Source organism: Cyprinodon variegatus, unplaced genomic scaffold (assembly GCF_000732505.1).
Source record: "Cyprinodon variegatus isolate N-32 unplaced genomic scaffold, C_variegatus-1.0 Scaffold16, whole genome shotgun sequence".
Classification (NCBI taxonomy): Eukaryota; Metazoa; Chordata; class Actinopteri; order Cyprinodontiformes; family Cyprinodontidae; genus Cyprinodon; species Cyprinodon variegatus.
This window is the reverse complement of record NW_015150469.1, coordinates 661,723-678,951: the sequence shown is the minus strand read 5'-3', so window position 1 is coordinate 678,951 and position 17,229 is coordinate 661,723. Positions and strand designations below refer to the sequence as shown.

The 17,229-nt window shown below is 36.8% G+C and overlaps 1 protein-coding gene across 2 annotated transcripts in view; it reads right to left on the bottom strand.

Moving 5' to 3' along the window:
• Positions 1 to 1,093: 1,093 nt before the first annotated feature.
• The window catches only part of LOC107091891 (plexin-A2-like), a 252,833-nt gene continuing 236,697 nt past the window's right edge, over positions 1,094 to 17,229 (bottom strand). For both annotated transcript variants that reach the window (XM_015386090.1, XM_015386101.1), the window contains exons 27-32: positions 11,817 to 11,916; positions 7,518 to 7,708; positions 6,633 to 6,802; positions 6,326 to 6,538; positions 5,891 to 6,041; positions 1,094 to 1,202 (exon numbers count right to left, since the gene is read on the bottom strand). In XM_015386090.1, the coding sequence (XP_015241576.1) occupies positions 1,107 to 1,202; positions 5,891 to 6,041; positions 6,326 to 6,538; positions 6,633 to 6,802; positions 7,518 to 7,708; positions 11,817 to 11,916 (921 nt within the window). In that variant the 3' untranslated portion in view covers positions 1,094 to 1,106. The remainder of the gene's footprint in view (positions 1,203 to 5,890; positions 6,042 to 6,325; positions 6,539 to 6,632; positions 6,803 to 7,517; positions 7,709 to 11,816; positions 11,917 to 17,229) is intronic.

Genomic DNA, 17,229 nt, shown 5'->3' with positions numbered 1-17,229 from the left:
GTGGACTGCAGTCACATCCCTACTGACTCATTGGCACTTGATAAAACCCAAACACTTGGAAATGTTTACACATCTGATGTGAGGTATTGGGTATGCTGTGCACTGGAAGTTGATCATGCTGCCTTAAAGACACATTTTTTGGGAATGTAATGAACATTTGTGAGTTTGTCCCAATTAGACTTTTGTTCCAGACCATAAAAAAAGACAAAAAAATAAAACAATACAGTCCTATACATTGAATAGTATATGGACTTCTCCAAACCAAATGTTCAGATTGCTGAGGAAAGCCTTTAACACCAGAGCGATGCAGGTCTGTGGTCACTTCGCCTACATTACTCTCAGTTTTGTGTTTCATGCATGCTGGCAAAAATATAACTCCAAAAATTAGAAGCTGCTCATTTTTCGGTTAAGAGCAGAAGCTATTTCTTTTACATTTCTGATCACACATAGAGCAGCACTTGTTCATGTACATATTCTGTGAAGCATCAGTCCAAAATGGGAAGAAGTGAGATAAAATGGGTATCTTTACATAACGGAGTTAGGGATAATCAGTGGATATTTTCTTGAACTGCAGCTGATGATATTCACATTTACAGAGTAGAAAAATAAAATCTGACTATTCTGAATGGCCAACATGACATTGGCCTTTCACCTTTGTTTTCCTTTCTTGCCATTTCTCACTCAGATGGTGGCCTCAAGGCTAAATCTGTTTCTCCATTTGCTTTCACAGTCTTACACAAGTCTTCCTCAGTATGACACACACTCTCATGCACACCCACACATGTGAACACCCACACGACATGCAATTTCCTGCCAAATCTAGAGAGGGTCCTTTGAGGAAAACGAAACCAACTCAATGTCCCTTTCCAATAGAGTTGTTATTTCCAGCTGAAGAGCCACTGTTTCAGTCCTGTGGGCACCAACGTGACGGCAGGGGGAAAGAATCGCAAACTAAAGCAGTTGTGTTTGTCCGGCTGTAGATTACAAAGGTCCCGCATCCAGATCGTGGTTAAAATTTCCCACGATGAGAGGTAAGTAATGACCTTTTAGGTAGGTCCGTCTGTCCTTTCTTCCCCCCACCCGCTTTGTTTTGGCAGCGTTCACCTTCAGCTCTCCAGAGACATGGCAGAGATTAGCTGTTCCACCTTGTAGGCCAACCTCTGTTTCCTGGCCTGCTCCTCCTGCTCCAGAGCGGAGACAATCTGCAAACAACAGTAAGAAATGTGTTAAAAAATCTGACTAAAAAAACTAAATTGGCCTTTAAAATGTAAGGGACCTTAAAAAAACTCTTCTTAGCATTTGATTCTTTACAATTTTCAACATTAAAACAATAAACAATGTTTGTGCTTGAAAAACACTTTCATTTATAGTCTATATGAGTTATTTCTTAAACTAAAACAAGGCTTTGACTTTAGTGAATTTTTTTTTTATTTATTTTTTTGCTTTTAAAAGTGTGGCACATATTTCTATCAACCCCCTTGGATAAGTACTTTGTAAAACTGCTTTACACCTCTTTTCCACTTCTGCACAGATAACTTGATGCACAGAAACTTTTAGAAGTATTTGTAAGTCTTGTCTCAGATTCTTATTTGGATTAGGCTCTTTGGTATTTAATATATATATATATATATATATATATATATATATATATATATATATATATATATATATATATATATATACACATATCAGTTGAAGTCTCTTATTTAACAAGATTATTGCACAGGTTATTGCACAACATTATTGCATAGGGTGTTAAATAGGTATTTATATATATACATAGTTATTGCACAGGGTATTAAATAAAAATAGATTATTGCACAGGGTATTAAACAGTGATTGCACATTAGTTATTGCAGGTATAGTTATTGCAGAATATTACTTGCAAGTAAAAATTTAACACCTTAAATTCCTTCCATAATTATACGGATACAAATATAACAATAGGACAATTTTTGTATTTTTCAAATTTTGCAAAAATGATTTGCAAAAGAAAAGTTTAAAGGTATAAACACTTTTGCAATGCACATCATGTGTCACGGCAGAGTAAAGTATGTATTTATGAGCCTTTGTATGGACATTGCATGAAAGAACATGTCTTAAAAAAAAAAATAAAAATCATCCAGTGTTTTATCTTCTGAGCCCCGTCTTTTAAATTTGGCATTTGTCAAGTCGGGTTCAAAAGGCAGTCAGCTAGGCTCTCCCCTCAACTCTCTAATCATGTGTCAACTTGTCAGGGTGCATCTCTGTCAGTGTGACACCAACATACACAGCAAGGCCCCTTCGTATGAACAGAAGCTGAAACCCTGACGCTTTTATTGCCTTTGATATGCAGCCCTGTGTTCAAATGCCACAATCCATGGTTTGTGAATTGAAGCACAGTATCTGTTTGCTCCTGTCAGCTATTGATATTTACAAAAAAACATATTCCTTATCCCTGTACCCATCCTCTATGTAATGGAAATGATACTTGGATAGATGACACATTCAATATGAATAGAGGTGGGTTGTTATACAGTTTTAATATTTAATTAATAATGAATTAATTAATTATGTAGTAATGTAATAAGATCTTCAAGATTTAGAATAAGGTGCATTAATCTTTTTAGTAAAATGCATCAAGGGGCGTGTTGTGGGTGATCTTCAAAGAGTGCAGCACAAATGCTAAAACGTGTAAACTGTTTTTGTTCTGCACATTAAAATGAGCAGATAGCAAGTTCTACGGCCAGTTAGAGTGGTCATAAAATAAAGATAAGATTATAAGTCACATAATTGGAGTTAATAATGATAAAAGTCATTCAAAACTAATGATGATGATGCCAACTAATACTCATAGAGCACTTTAAATAGGTAGCCTATCCCAAAGTGCAACGAAACAGAGTAAAAAATAAATAAAAATGATAACGATGACTTTAGTCAGATCTGAAAAAAAAAAAAAAGAAATATACAGTGCAGCATGGCAAATTGTATTTGATGATTGAACCTACTTAGAGTTGATTAAACAAACTCTCAGCAGCTTTTATGAAACCAAAAAGTCAGAGTTTCCATCCTTAAGCTAGATCAATTCAGAGTTAAGGATTTAAATCTTGAGTTTATTAAACCTGCTTTGTGAAATGGACCTGCTATCTGCTGAACTGCAAATGCAAATCACTTTGCAACTTCAACGAAGGTCTGTTCTGAGCATATGGCGCCACATTCGTTTCAAAACCCCCCTGAGCAAAATAAACATACTCACACCACATGTATGTTAAACTACTTCAGATGAACATACAAAAATGTTTACACCTGTCTAAGATGAGCATACTTGAAGATTAGCTCCAAAATGTAACTTAATGAAAAACTAAAATTTAATCTGAGGCTATTCATTAAATTTGAAGTCACATGATACAAAACAGCATTTTATTAGTGTTCAGTTTATCACCAGTGGCACAGGAAATTGCATCCCTGCTGTCAATCCTTCGTTGAACCAGATTTTGCCAGTACTTGAGTACTCTACATAAGATATGATGAAGCTGGAGCACACGAAGAAAAGGACCACTAAGCAGTTCTGTTTGAACTATCTCTGTTTTATTTCTTCAGCAAACTCAACAGATTTTCTAAGTATGTCAAAAAAAAAAAGTAAAAAACAGACCAATTATATTTCATATTCTTAGGCAAACAAATTATGTTGTTAAGGTGATGTTTAATATCTTGTGGAGAACATTTAAAATAAAGGTACCTAAACAAAAAGGAAATGCATCTGTATCCTTTCCTTTTTTTTTAAAAGAATTTAAAGCAGCTAATTTGCTTCCGGATCTGATGCAGAACAAAGTATCTGCATGGCCACCCGTCATCTTCCACTCATCTGTTTAAGTGCTCTTAACAACTCATGGACAGACATAACATTTTTTTCCTCATTGTTGGGCCTATTATAATCCATTATTAATCTGCAGTCCTATATGTAGGTGCAGCTCTCTCCATTTAAGAAGCTGCTGCTGCTCCGGCCTGGTTAGCTTGATGTTCTGGCTTTTGTGAAGGGCTGAGCAAACCAATTAATGGGACTTGATGATGTTTTTCCCCACCAGACGCAGTGGGAGTAGTGGTACGCTGTTTGTGTGAGTGTGAAAAATGAGCATATTTGTAAATGCCTCCATAAATGTGAGCATCAGACAATGACAAGTGCAGAGGCAGCAAAAGCAAGAGCGTAAGATTTATGAAGAGCAAAGCGGTAGCTGACTGGATAATGAGCAAAAAGTGAAGAGAAGAACAGCAGGAAAAGAAAGAAAGAGAGGGGGAGACAATCAGAGACCCAGAGAGGGAGAAGAAGTTGAACATAAAGGTCAGACTGAAGCTTCCCACAGGAGGAGCTGACATTAGAACCAGAATGTCTCCATAAATGCCTTCACTTTCCCTTCCTTGTTCTTTTTTATGTTTCCTGTGATCTAATGGTGAGTGTGCTGTCTGTGATTCTGCCCATGAGATCCACACTGTATATCACAGCTCTAACTCTGCTCCAGCGAGCGGACAGCGCAGCATGCTGACAGCTTGTAGACATTTACTTTCTGCAGAGGTAAGATCAGTATGTTGTTAAGCATAGGTCCTACCAGACCTTTGGGCTTTTGGGGGGGAGATAACCGAGCTGAGTGACCTTAATAACCTTTGCTCAGGTACACCAAGAGCCTGACAATGCAGGACAAATTTGCAGCATTTTTATTTTTTTTTTTGGTTTCATATTATTCTGACAATTGGCTTGTAATTAGCAGCTGATTTGCAGAAGAAGCAGCTCATTATGTAATCAGTTGTGCAGACCGTTATGTAGGTCATATGTGCAGTTGGACAAAAACACATAAGAAGATGAGAGATTTGTCATCATCAATAAAACAAAGAAATAAGTTTTAAGCTGCTTATTAGTCCAGTAGGAAGTAAGGTCAGATTCTTTTCTTCTTAATAATTAATATGTAGACACAATATGAATTACTTTCTGAGTTAGCTTAGTTAACTTAAAGATTTATTTAAATAATTGTTGATTTTCTTTTTCTATCAAGAGGTTCCCTTTGTTTTAAACCTACTTTTCCCAAAACATTTTTTCTACTGTCATTTTTAATTATACAGCTCTTTCATTTCATATCTGGTTAAGTTTAGGTGAATCACATTTTTTTGTAACCATTTACTAATTTCTATGGATCAGCACACCTCGGCTTTGCCTAAATGACATGTTATCTTATTTTCTTTCCCATTTTAAAGGGAAGTAAGTATCTGTCTGGCCACAAAGTTACACTGCAAAGAAATAAAAAGATTATTGATTGAACTAAATACTTTTCTTTAGTGGCATTTATTTACTTTTTTTTTTAAACAAACTAAATAAATTAAAGTTTAAAATTTCAAATTAAAGTTTAAAATTTCTATTCATTTAACATCACTCTACAGCAATAAAAGAACAACTTTAAAGCTTTTTATTTGTCTTTAAAAAGTGTGCCAAAGATGTGGAAGGTGCTTTATGTATAATGTCAGAGGGAAATTTGCTCATACAGGTAAATATGCATGAAGCGGAATTCCTATTAATCCATCAACAGGAGTAAAACCTGGGAAATGTAGTTAAATATAACATGAATAAGCAGCTGAGGAAATGCGGAGCAAAGTTGCTGCCTTTAGTAAGAGGTTAAGTTTGGTTTTGTCACATTATTAAGTATTTTTCATACATATGTGTGGTTATAGTTTAGCAATTGTATACCGTATGCTCTAGGTGCCTCTGAAATAAACACACTTATTCAGAAAAGTTATTAGCTTCTAATTAATATTTCATTTCATACTTACTGTTACACATTGCAGCTTTACCAGAAGGTGCTAATAGATGGTATCTAAAAAAGTGAGAAAAACTGCAGCCACCTCCAGTGAGTGCATTCAGACCTACCTCCTCACTGTATTTGCTGACATAAGAGTAGATCTCATTGAGAGCGCTGAGCATGTTAAACTCCGACGAGTGGAGTCTGGCCTGCTCGGCCAAATAAGCGTTCATGTCCTGGTCACTAATGGCCGGCATCCGGGTGATATCAGCGTAGTACCTGGAAACATAGGCAACAGAAACACTTTGAGTCATTCACAGAGTCAATATGATCATTTGACTGAGTTTTTATTACTTTATAGTTGGATTTTTGAGCCATTACACCACTTACATTGACAGCCGATGCCTGCTATCATTTACTTACTAAGTGCTTTAACAGACTTTGTCTGAGACATTGAAGGAAAAACGAGCTTTTGGAACCAATTTCTAAAGATCCCGTTTTTGGTGAAAGAGGAGACTAAAAAGTGTTTTAGTGTCGATGTTGAAAATAGTGGCTTCTCCTACCTTTCTACCCAGCTCTTATAATTAGGGATATCTTTAGCGTAGAGCAGCTTATTAGAGGGGGAGTCTTTGCCCAGCCGGTGCTCTGATGTGGAGCAGGAATCCATAAAGGTCTGAGCTACCACAGATAGGCAGGCGTCCGTGATGCTGCTCTTATGGATGTCAAACACAAACTGAGGGTTCTTGATCACATTCACCCAGAAACGCAATGGAAGGCTAAAAGATGGAGATTAAAAACACCAGTTAAGGACAGACAGGGATACGGTATATCCAGTACTGCCATTTAGTTTTCTCTCTCTACAAGTCTTACCAGTTACTTTTCCACGTGTGACGGACGTCTGTGTCGTAAATCCCATGTCTGTCTGCCTGCTCATCCAGGAAGTCAAACATGTATTTGATGGCCAGGGGAAGCGTACTCCCTCGATGAACCGTGCTGAATAATGTCTCAAACAAGTCATCCACAAATTTTTGTAGAGTGCCCTGTAAAAGGAAATAAAGCACACCATGTTAGAACCGTACATCATGGATTTCTTCCAGGACAGTCCTTTTTTTTTTTTTTAGCTTCCTTCATCTATCAAATGTTCTGACAAAGAGGGCTATGATGCATCTTACATATCTATCATTGTCCAATTTTTTGTGTTGGTCTGCATCTAAGCCAGAAAGTGCATTTATTTTATTAATCTCATTATAAAACCTTCCATGTTTGCTGAGCCCCTTGAAGCGCTGCAGGTAAACTACAAACAGAATATCTGAATGCTTTATTTTAACAATATTTTTATATTTTCTGGTCTGTCATGCAGGTCTGCTTTTTTCCTCATGATGCAGTTTGTTCATTAACGCTCTCTAATAAACCTCTGAGACTTATGCCGAACAGATGGCTTTGGGCTCACACTGACTACAGTGCTGCAGCAATGCAACTTTATCACGTTTTGCTGCTGTTACTATTATTTAGGAATATCCGATTAATGGGACATCATTCTGATATGTATCTTTGAAAATATTTGAAAACCAATCCCATTTTCCATTTCCAATTATCCATAACCTCTAGAGTTTCTGTGATATATAATCACAATGATATGCATTATAATCTAGTTGGAAAATCTTTGAAAATGTTGAGTCAATATGAATATGTTCGCAAAAGATGACTAAGTGTTGCAACAATTCTTCATGTGTAGGTGGCAGTGTGTCGATGTACCTTTGTAGCTAGTAACCGGGTTAGATAAATCTCAGACACCATCTTGCTGCCCCGATCTCCTTCCTTCTGGTCTCCATGTTCATGGTTCTTCACTAAATGCCACACCTTCACACCGCTTTCTAGATCTGGTGTGATCATGGGAGCGCGTGACCTGAGGCTGTCTGGACTACCTGTGTAACGGAATGACGAGTCTGTCCAGAACAGAGAAAAAAAGACAGATATAGAATTATGAATTGACTGAGAAAACCTCCAGTCCTAAAGTGTACAGATGATTATAGGAAAATTCATGGCCATAGGTGCCTTATTATTTGTTTATTTGAACAGATTTTCCTTTTACAACCTGGAGCAACCATTAACCCAGCTTAACAAAATGAACGCACAAATTGGTTGCAAACAGTTAAATTAAAATATTTGCTGAGCCACAAAAGTAAAAATAAAATATATATATGCTTAAGAAATAATCATAGATTAAACTAAACCTTTAAATATGTGAAGCCAAATCATCTGGAGAACATCAATTTAACACAGCCAAGGCCTATTAACCTCATGGTAGCGAAGAATTGACTAAAGCTGGCAGTTTCTCTTTACCTATGCTGAAAGGATTTAACAGCAAACAAACCCTCATGGGGGCGACTATTACTCTGAACAGCAAGAAGGCCGTGTATCTGAGACGCATGCATTGTACACAATCCATGTAATATTGTTGGACACCAACAAAGAAGGAAGCCTGTTTTCCAAACTAGATCAAAGGGCATTTAGGGGAAAAAGTTATTTCATCCCAGATAAAGAATTTAACATCTAAGCACAATATTAAGAAGTTTGTTAGAATAAAAATTAAGATAAGCCTTTTACACACAACGTGGTGGTGGTGAATTATGCTCTTGGGCTTTTTCTTTAACAATACTCTGCAAAATATGTGTGTTCTAGGTGCATCCTAATAAACCTTTACCAAAGTTGTTTACCACATACAATGCCTTCAACATCCAAACTTTGGTGCCTAATTCTCTTTAAGGAAACCCCAGATGTCCTTTGCCTAATCATACCAGAACGACCAGTTCAAATAATCATTACAAATTCACATTCATGATAAGATTCTGTAAATGCAGGGTGGAAACAGGACTTCTGCAGCTTCTCTGTCGTTCATCGTAACACAAACTAATTTTGCATGCATTTCGAAAAGAATACTGCTTCCTACGTATGCTGTTTATTCACCATTTGGTTTCTTTTTCTCTGTCATAAACAATGAGATAATGATCATCTTTTATCCTCCTCATCACTTATTCTTTCTACTTATATAATCCTCCCCTCATAAGGGTTGTGCCTGGCTTCACTTAAAAGGCCTCATAATCTGCTTTTCCCCAAACAGCATGTTTAAAAGAAATCTCTGTCACGCTCTCATCAACGCATCAAAAGATCCCTGATTTGTAAAGCACCGTCCTTCACCCGTACATCCGACTCGTGCTTCCTCCTTGCACTCTCACTCCGAATGATGCCGGTTTTAGTTTCACTAATTAGTCGGCATCTACTCCAGGCAGCGGCGTCTCTAGAGATTCACGATCTGAGGATCCCGTTTGAGGAGCTCTCTCACCTGCCTTCAAAGGCCGAGAGGAACAACAAAGCATTAGCTGCCATTTAAGCCCCTTATACCTTTCAAATGAGACCCCACTGCACCCCTGCAGTGGTCACTGGGGATGGAGAAGTTTGAATGCATTCACTGGGTGGATTGTGATCATAAATCTGTTCCTAATCCAGTCGCTGATTTTCACTTCCCTCCTATTCCCATATTTTGTGTGTCTTCTCTATTTCTGAAGGCCTTTTTGTTTTTGCTAACTGAATGGTTCTTGTGGCACATAATGCATTAAGTTGCTAAAGTCAGAAAATGACATTAAAATGAATCCATCTTCTGTTCTAAGCCTTAATGAAAGTCAGGCTCAGGGAATTGCCGTCTTGTTCCTAATTAACTTTGCCATCAACAACAACAAAATAAGATCAGGATAACTATCATATCCTTCCTGTTTTAACTTTAATGTTCTATTTAAATGAAAATAAGTAAAAAGCAGTCTTTCTAAAGGTCACTTTAGACGAGATCTGTTAATAAATGCCTTGCCTATTTATTTTACACTAAATACTAAGTAAATGTATTGTTCTCCCCAGAGTTCACAGGTACCAACCCTCTCTGTTATCTGTAAATAAGCTTAATTGCTTGGAGGAATAAGGGTGTTCTTAGCTTGTTTTTTGTGTTAGACAGTTTGAAGGCAGACTTCAGCTCCTCTCCCCCGGTCCTCATAATTGGCCCTGCTCGCTTATCTTTGCTCTGTTTGTGTGAAGCATCATTCACACAGAATAATTAACAATCATGAGTCGCATGGTGGTGGTGCCGCGTCAGTCTGGCAATGGACCAAGATTTGGTACCAGACGGCCCAAAGTAAATAACACATCTGAACGAATGCAATAACTGCAGCCGACGGTTAGCCATGGACTGTGTCATCAGAGTTGAAGGATTAGGGAATTCAAGATCAAATGAAATAAAGAAAGACTGTTGAACTTCATTGTAGACTATTATTTAGAGCATCATCTTTTACTACAAAGCATTATACATAACTCTGATAAAATGTGTTTTACTAAGTTAATTCAATTAAGTTACGATCACATGTTTTTTTGTTTAAAAAAGACAGAGAGGGATATTAACTAGTTTTATTTACTCATTTAATTAGGTAATTAGATAACATTTTGAAAAAACAATCACTTTTAGAAGTAGTTTTTGTGTACCATTACTCTTACTTTGGAGGTATTCATTTTACTGTAAGTATTGCTACTCCTACTCGAGTAAAATCCCTGGCAACTTTGTCCCCTGATATTAAGTTGAACTATTCAGAGAGCTAAATATCATTATAACAGATATTGTTACTGGACATTCTTCAACTCTGCTTAAAATATATACATTAATCACAGTAGGGACTATTTTACAAGTGTTATTTGCACAAACATTGGTTTTCGAAAATGATTTCTTCTGCAGGGAATTATTTGGTAATTATGTAACTTATTTGTATTTTTCTATGTATTTTTGTCTTTAAAATAACAGAATTATACATAAGATTTGTTTGACTTCATTATCTTTATGCATTAAATAAGACTTGATGATCCAAATATTACTAGCATTTTTACCAAGTATTTGTTACTAATATTTAAGTAAATTCTTATATTACAAATATTTACTTGTTTGTACTAGAGTAAAAAAATGTTGAAGTAGTGCATCTCTTACTTGAGTACATTTTTTGGATTCTCTACTAACCTCTGAAAAAGGAAGACATAAAAGACTAGATACAGTTCTGCTGAATGACCTTTTTTAGTTAACTCCACTTTGTGCCAGAAACAGAGTTGAAAATATCTCATCATCTCAACTTTTTTAGGTAAATTCATAAAGAAGTATCTCATGAATGGCAGATGGTTACTTGTAATTTTTTGAAGGAGAGCTTTAGGAGCAGACTAAGCCTTTTAAAGAAGAGACAAACCTCGCAATCTGCTATATTAAAGGAAACTACATATTCCTGGTACGTATAAATAAATTATGTGTTTTTGAATTTTTCTACATTTTGTTTCACTTTGTTTCTACCCATGGAGTTTGGATTGAATTTCTCTTTCTAGTTTCACCACACAGAAAAAAATGTTCTCCCTTAAACCAAAACTTTGCAAAATATAATGGATTGCTGTATTTTATTCAAAATCCATCCCAAGCGCACATCCTTACAAAGTTTGAACTGACTTAAGAAATAAAGTTGGAAGAATTAAAAACCATCACAACATAGACAAGGATCAATGCTGCATGGGTAGAATTAGTTTTTTTAAAAACATGTTTTTTTCTCTCTGTAGATTACAGAACGATTGAAGCTTTAAAAGTAAGAAATTTGACTTTCTTTGCCCTGATAATTTAGTTAACTTCACCGTTTGATATTACCTATGGAAATCACACCAACTGATAGTCTGGGTAGGCTGTGAAAGGTTCCTAAAAATATATGTTTTTGGGGAGAAATCTACCTATAGTTGCAAGTTCAAAAGGGGTATTGAACAACCAAATAAATCCACACTAGGTTCTGGAATAGCTCTTTGAAAGGCAGACATTATTACTCTAAAGTAAAGAAAAGCAAACGCTGACTTCAGCTATCATCCCCACTTTTATTGCTTTCTTTTATTTATTCCACATCAATAACTTTCAGCAGTTTGAAACTTTAGAAGTACGCAAACATTCTTTAAGAGTTAAAGCCACCGTTGCTGTGGAACAAATGCGGTTTGCTGACTCACCATATCTGCTGATGGAGGTACGGGTTATGCTCGCTGAGGAAGGAATGTTGTAAGATGAGGTTTGCTTGGGAACCAGAGCCACCACGCTACGGTCTGAGACCTGGGTGAGGAAACACACAACATGAAAAATGTTAGATTTCTAGAACATATTTAGGCACTAATGGCCTTTTTTTGTTATTTTGAAAGTAGGTAGACAGGAAATGGGTGAAGAGGAAGGAGGAAGACATGAGGCAAAGGTCACCAGGTTGCATCTTGGACCAAAGCTTCTACAGGGGTGGCGCTCTTAATTCCACACACCACCGCCGCCCCCCAAAAAATATATCTCCTATTTATCAAAGAAATGTTATGCTTTAATTGAATAAAATAAGAAATAACAAATTTATTAAAAGTCTTCTAAAAAAAAACCTTATTACTTATTGCTGCTCCCTGTTGTGCTGCATCACGACCCCATCCATCGCTTTTTTGTAGCAGTGCTGCAGCTGCATGATGGCCTTACCCAACATGACTTTCATTGTTAATCCTTTCAGAAATGTTAGAAGGATGAGGTAAGCTTTGGAACTGCTAAATGATGCAAAACGAGGGAGGGGATGAGGAAACAGAAAAGGATGCTGAATGCCTCATGTCGTGTACTTATCCCGCTTACAATAAATTGTTACTGCAAGTATATTAATAACAATAAAACAGCTCAGGCTGATTTCAGACACTCGGTATGATTCTCCTACCTCATGGGATTGATATTTATCAAGACTTTTAGCCGGGTGTGTTCACTGAAAAGCTGGGGGTTAAGGAACACCCTGCAGCACAACCATGCCTTTAAAAATCACCTGAAGAGATGATTTTGATATCAAATAATTTTTCAGTGTAATTAATGAATGCTACCGCTGTTTGCAAACCAAAACATCTCTGCTTGAGACATGTAAAGCGTAGCAAACAGAGCTCGCAATTTTTCAGTGAGAACCAAAACAACAAAAGAGCCTGTTGGCTGGCATTTTCCAGCTCAACCCGAGGAGGGAATTCTGCTTCAGACCCAGCAAAGACAACCTGATGAGCCTCCAATAGAGAAATAAACAAAAGGCAAATAAATGCCAGACTCCTAAAGGCCCAACACAAAGATACAATACAAAAAAAAAAAAAAAAGAAGGGAATCTTCCATAATATATGTTTATTTAAATCTGTTCTGTTTTATCCTAAGCCTTAAGTTAACAAATAAACAATCAACTGATATCTTTTAATCTAGCTGCATAAAAATGTTCACATAATTTACAAAAAACCATGAGGCAAGACCTAACTTTGAATCGGTGCATTTTCGTAACGAATCGGTAGACCCTCCTGCTATTAAATGATCTCATCCATTGTCCCCTCAATCAAACACATTGCACTGTTCAGGGTTTGTTGGCTTTTCAACTTAATCATCCGTTCTGTTTCCTATCAGATTCTGCTCACCTTAACTTGATTTCTACAGTCTCTCTATCCCATAGCGTGGCCTGATTGGCTGACAGTGCACAGACGAGCTCTAACACGCCATCAGGGCACATATCCGTGAAGTTTTCACTTCTATTCCTGTGATACATTTTCTCAGGGAGCATGAAATAGCTTCTCAGTACCTCTTTTCCTTTTACATCTGCGCCCATCTCTCTCCCTCTCTCTCTTTCTTTATGCTTTTTATGGCTGAAAGAGAAGCCAGAGCAGAGATGGCTCCATGTGATAGGACTAAATGATTGAAGATGTGCAGATGATTCACCCTTCAGGGATAATCCAGTGTGGGGCTGATAGTGGGCAGGTGTGATAAGGGCAGTAGGCTCCGCCTGTGATAAGACCTTCCATTAGACAGCGGTGAGTCGGCCAGACAGCTGAGTGTGGTCATCTTCCTCCCTCCTGTTTTCTCTTAGATCATGATGCCTATCATAGGATTCAACACTGGCCAGTATTCTGGAAATAAACTAGAAAGTTTCTGTAAAAATCCGAAAAAAATGAATCCAGCTAAAGAAATGCTTTAAAGGAATCAAAAATATGATTTATTTTATGCTGGAGTTTAAGATTAAGTTTTGAATATGTCAGCCTAAGAATGCAGCAACAGCACGAAATTAACCAAGTATGTCACCAAAAGCCAGGTAAAAACATTTCCAAGACAGGAACAGCAATAGACTGAGAAAAACAGAAATATATTAATGTTGAAACTGCATAACAAAGCTAAAAGAGTCAAAAACGTCTAAATTTACTCAGCAGCAATAAGAAAATACTCAAACCACCAGTTAAACAACAAATATTCTAGCGCTGATTAATACAAAGTTACACAGATGTAAGCCTCTACTATGAGGTTGGATCTTGATGTTTTATATATTATATAATAGTTTGGATCTTCCTTATGGTTTCTTGTGGTCTTTGGTTTTACTTTAGGTTCCTGTCCCACAGTGAGTTGTAGACTATACCTTTGTGGCATCCGTCCTGGATGTGTCATCAGTATACCTGGGCTACATATCCATTATCCATTTGGGTTTATAGTCATTTATTTTATTATAATTTTTTGTCTCTGAATTAGTCAGTTCTTTAGTTATTCCATAGTGGCCTTTCTGGGGGACTTCAGTGGATTTTTCCTCCAAATTTTGTTCATTCAGTGCTCTCTTTGCTTGTCAAAGCGAGCACTTATGCTCCATTGTTCCCCCTTAACTCTTTTTCAGTATAACTTTAAACCCAACTAATGAAGAAGGCTAAATTTTTGGATGTAAAAATGTATTTTAAAGGTCTACAATTTCACAAATTGACAGAAGTGTTCTCTTAAATATAAAGTACAGACCAACTCCTGGGGGAGACGATGAAGCAGCGTAGCTGTGTTACAGACAGCTCCAACGTCTCAGTCTGACATGTTTCTCTGCTGAACTCTTAATTTTAGCCTTTTAGAGCGAGGCTCCAAGCCTTTTCTGTCACTTTTTAATATACCCAACACATTCAAAAAAGCATATCTAAAATTAATGTCACCAGGCACAGTTATTTCAAACAGCCAGGTTCTATAATAGGGAACGTTTGCTTTCTGAATACTACAGCTGGGAAGCCTTGAGCTTCAAATACTACATTAGTGGTTTGATTGGATCTATGACATCAACACAAGACATGCTGTACTAGTGTACTGAAGCAACTATATCAATAAGTGTTTTTAAATAAAAGCAAATCGAACATGTCATGCATTGAATTTTTTTAGAATAATTTTTAAATGTTGTAATGTACATTTTGAAATGCACTAATAAACTGCTTCAAGACTATCTATTGAAATTTCCTTCAAATACATTTCACTAGAACATTAAAAAAAATATATTTTAAGCTCTTAAGAGTATTACTTCAACTTGCATAGTAGCCTAATGCAGAACATTTGATTTTAGTTGTGGTTTTATTATGAAGTGACACAGATGTTCATTTATTTCAGCAACTCTTCAAAGTGAGAAAGAAAGGAGAACAGCATTTAAGAGTGAAAAATTTGTTTGGTTCTTAATCACTATAAGTATATAGAAACTGGTCAATAACTGAAGAATTAATAGAAGAATTATTATAAACCTGAAAAACAAGCTTAATTTTAAACACAAGGCTCGTTGAGAACCTGATTTAATCTTGTCATTAAATGGTGAGCCGGATGCTAATGGATAGCAATGTTTTTTCTCCCACTGCATAAATATTTTCAAATGGATTGAAGCTTTAAAGACAATTCTTGTACTTTGAATGGTTTGTATTGCTTTACGTGTTTGCAGAACAAGAAAAAAGTATCACCACATAAACAAACAACAAAAAATAAGAATTAAATCCTACAATTCTATTCATCTCAGTTCTACTGTTTATAGAAGTGTAGTTATAAATGTTTGAGCTGTTGTCTGAACAAGCAGTGTGTTCACATTTAAACACACTTCAATAAGTATCTATCTTTATGCAGGCAGACAGTTAGAAAGCTGTTATAGATGAGGAGTTTAGTCCTCTGACTATGCATACTAAGGTGATGAATAAAGAGTGAGAACTCGTTTTTAGTTTGTTCATTAAAGTTTTTTTCTTTTAGCATAGTAGAAAGGTGTGCATTTCTATATCCAGGCAGTGTAATGCATTATTTCCAATGTAACAATGTAAACAGCCAATGGCATTTCTTGGATTTCTGTGAGTTCTATGAATTTTAATGCTGCTGTCTAGTACGTTTCAGATGAGACAGAATTAGCCAATACTCAATGTGATGCTCAGACTACCGTTGCATATTTCACCATTTCCCTTTTTACCTCTTCTTCCATTGTATTCCTCCAGCTTTCTCGCTCACACTTGGCTTTAATGAGATGATCTCCCTTGTTTTTCTTTTATATGCAGCCACATGTGTTGTCACAGCTGCCAGTTCTGTACCAATGTGTGTGGCGCAAACAAGCTCGCACAAGGGGGCTATTGCCAACTCATTCAAACAGTAATGACATAAAAACATCTCTCCTTCCAACTCTGATCTGTTCCAGCACCAACTGTCCTTCTCATCTTGTCTTCCTGCCACTATGTTTCTTTGCAGCCTGCCTCTATTTTCTCTGTAGAGATGCACTGTGGGGCTTTATCGTGGGTGTTATGGACCTTTAGATTCATGATCAATACCAGTGCTATGATCTGCTATTTAGCAGGGGAATAAGTGAAGTGGCCACATTCTTGTGTTGTAGTGTCTCCCTTGGTTAACAAAGACAGACAGACTGAAAGGCAAAGAATTGCAGAAAAACAACGTCAGATAAGCCCATTATGTGTTGGAAGCACAAACAGCTGTTTCATCAAAAAGGAAACACCGCAGAGACCCAGATGAGGTGCTAAAAGAAGAAAAGGGGCTAGAATAAAGACAACAAAGAAAGACAAAGCAAAAAAAAAAGGAAAAAACATCACGACTAAAAAGATAGAACACATCCAGGTAGAGAGCCCATGTGCTCAAGCTTCCATTTATGAGAAAACTGATGCTGCCATTCGAATGTGAGTCAATGCAATTTTTGGGGTGCTAAAAGCAATTAAAGCACAGAGACTGGTGCATCCTAAAGACAAAACTCCTAGACCAAATATGAGCAGAGTGGTGTATACAGTTCAATGCAGTGACCAATGCTCTGATCTTTATATTGGAGAAACCAAACAACCTCTCCACAAACACATGGCCGAACACAGAAGAGCTACCTCCTCTGGACAAGACTCAGGTTCACATCTACACCTTATGGACAAAAAGGACATTCTTTTGAGGACCAGAATGTTCACATGTTGGACAAAGAAGACACGTGGTTTGAAAGGGGTGTGAAGGAAGCCATTTATGTTAGAAAGAAAAAAACAACCTTAAACAGAGGGGCTGAACTCAGGCTTCAGCTTTCAAAAACCTACATTGCAGCAATACAGTTTATTTCCTTACCTCCATTATTGTAACTTACAGGGAAAAAGAGGA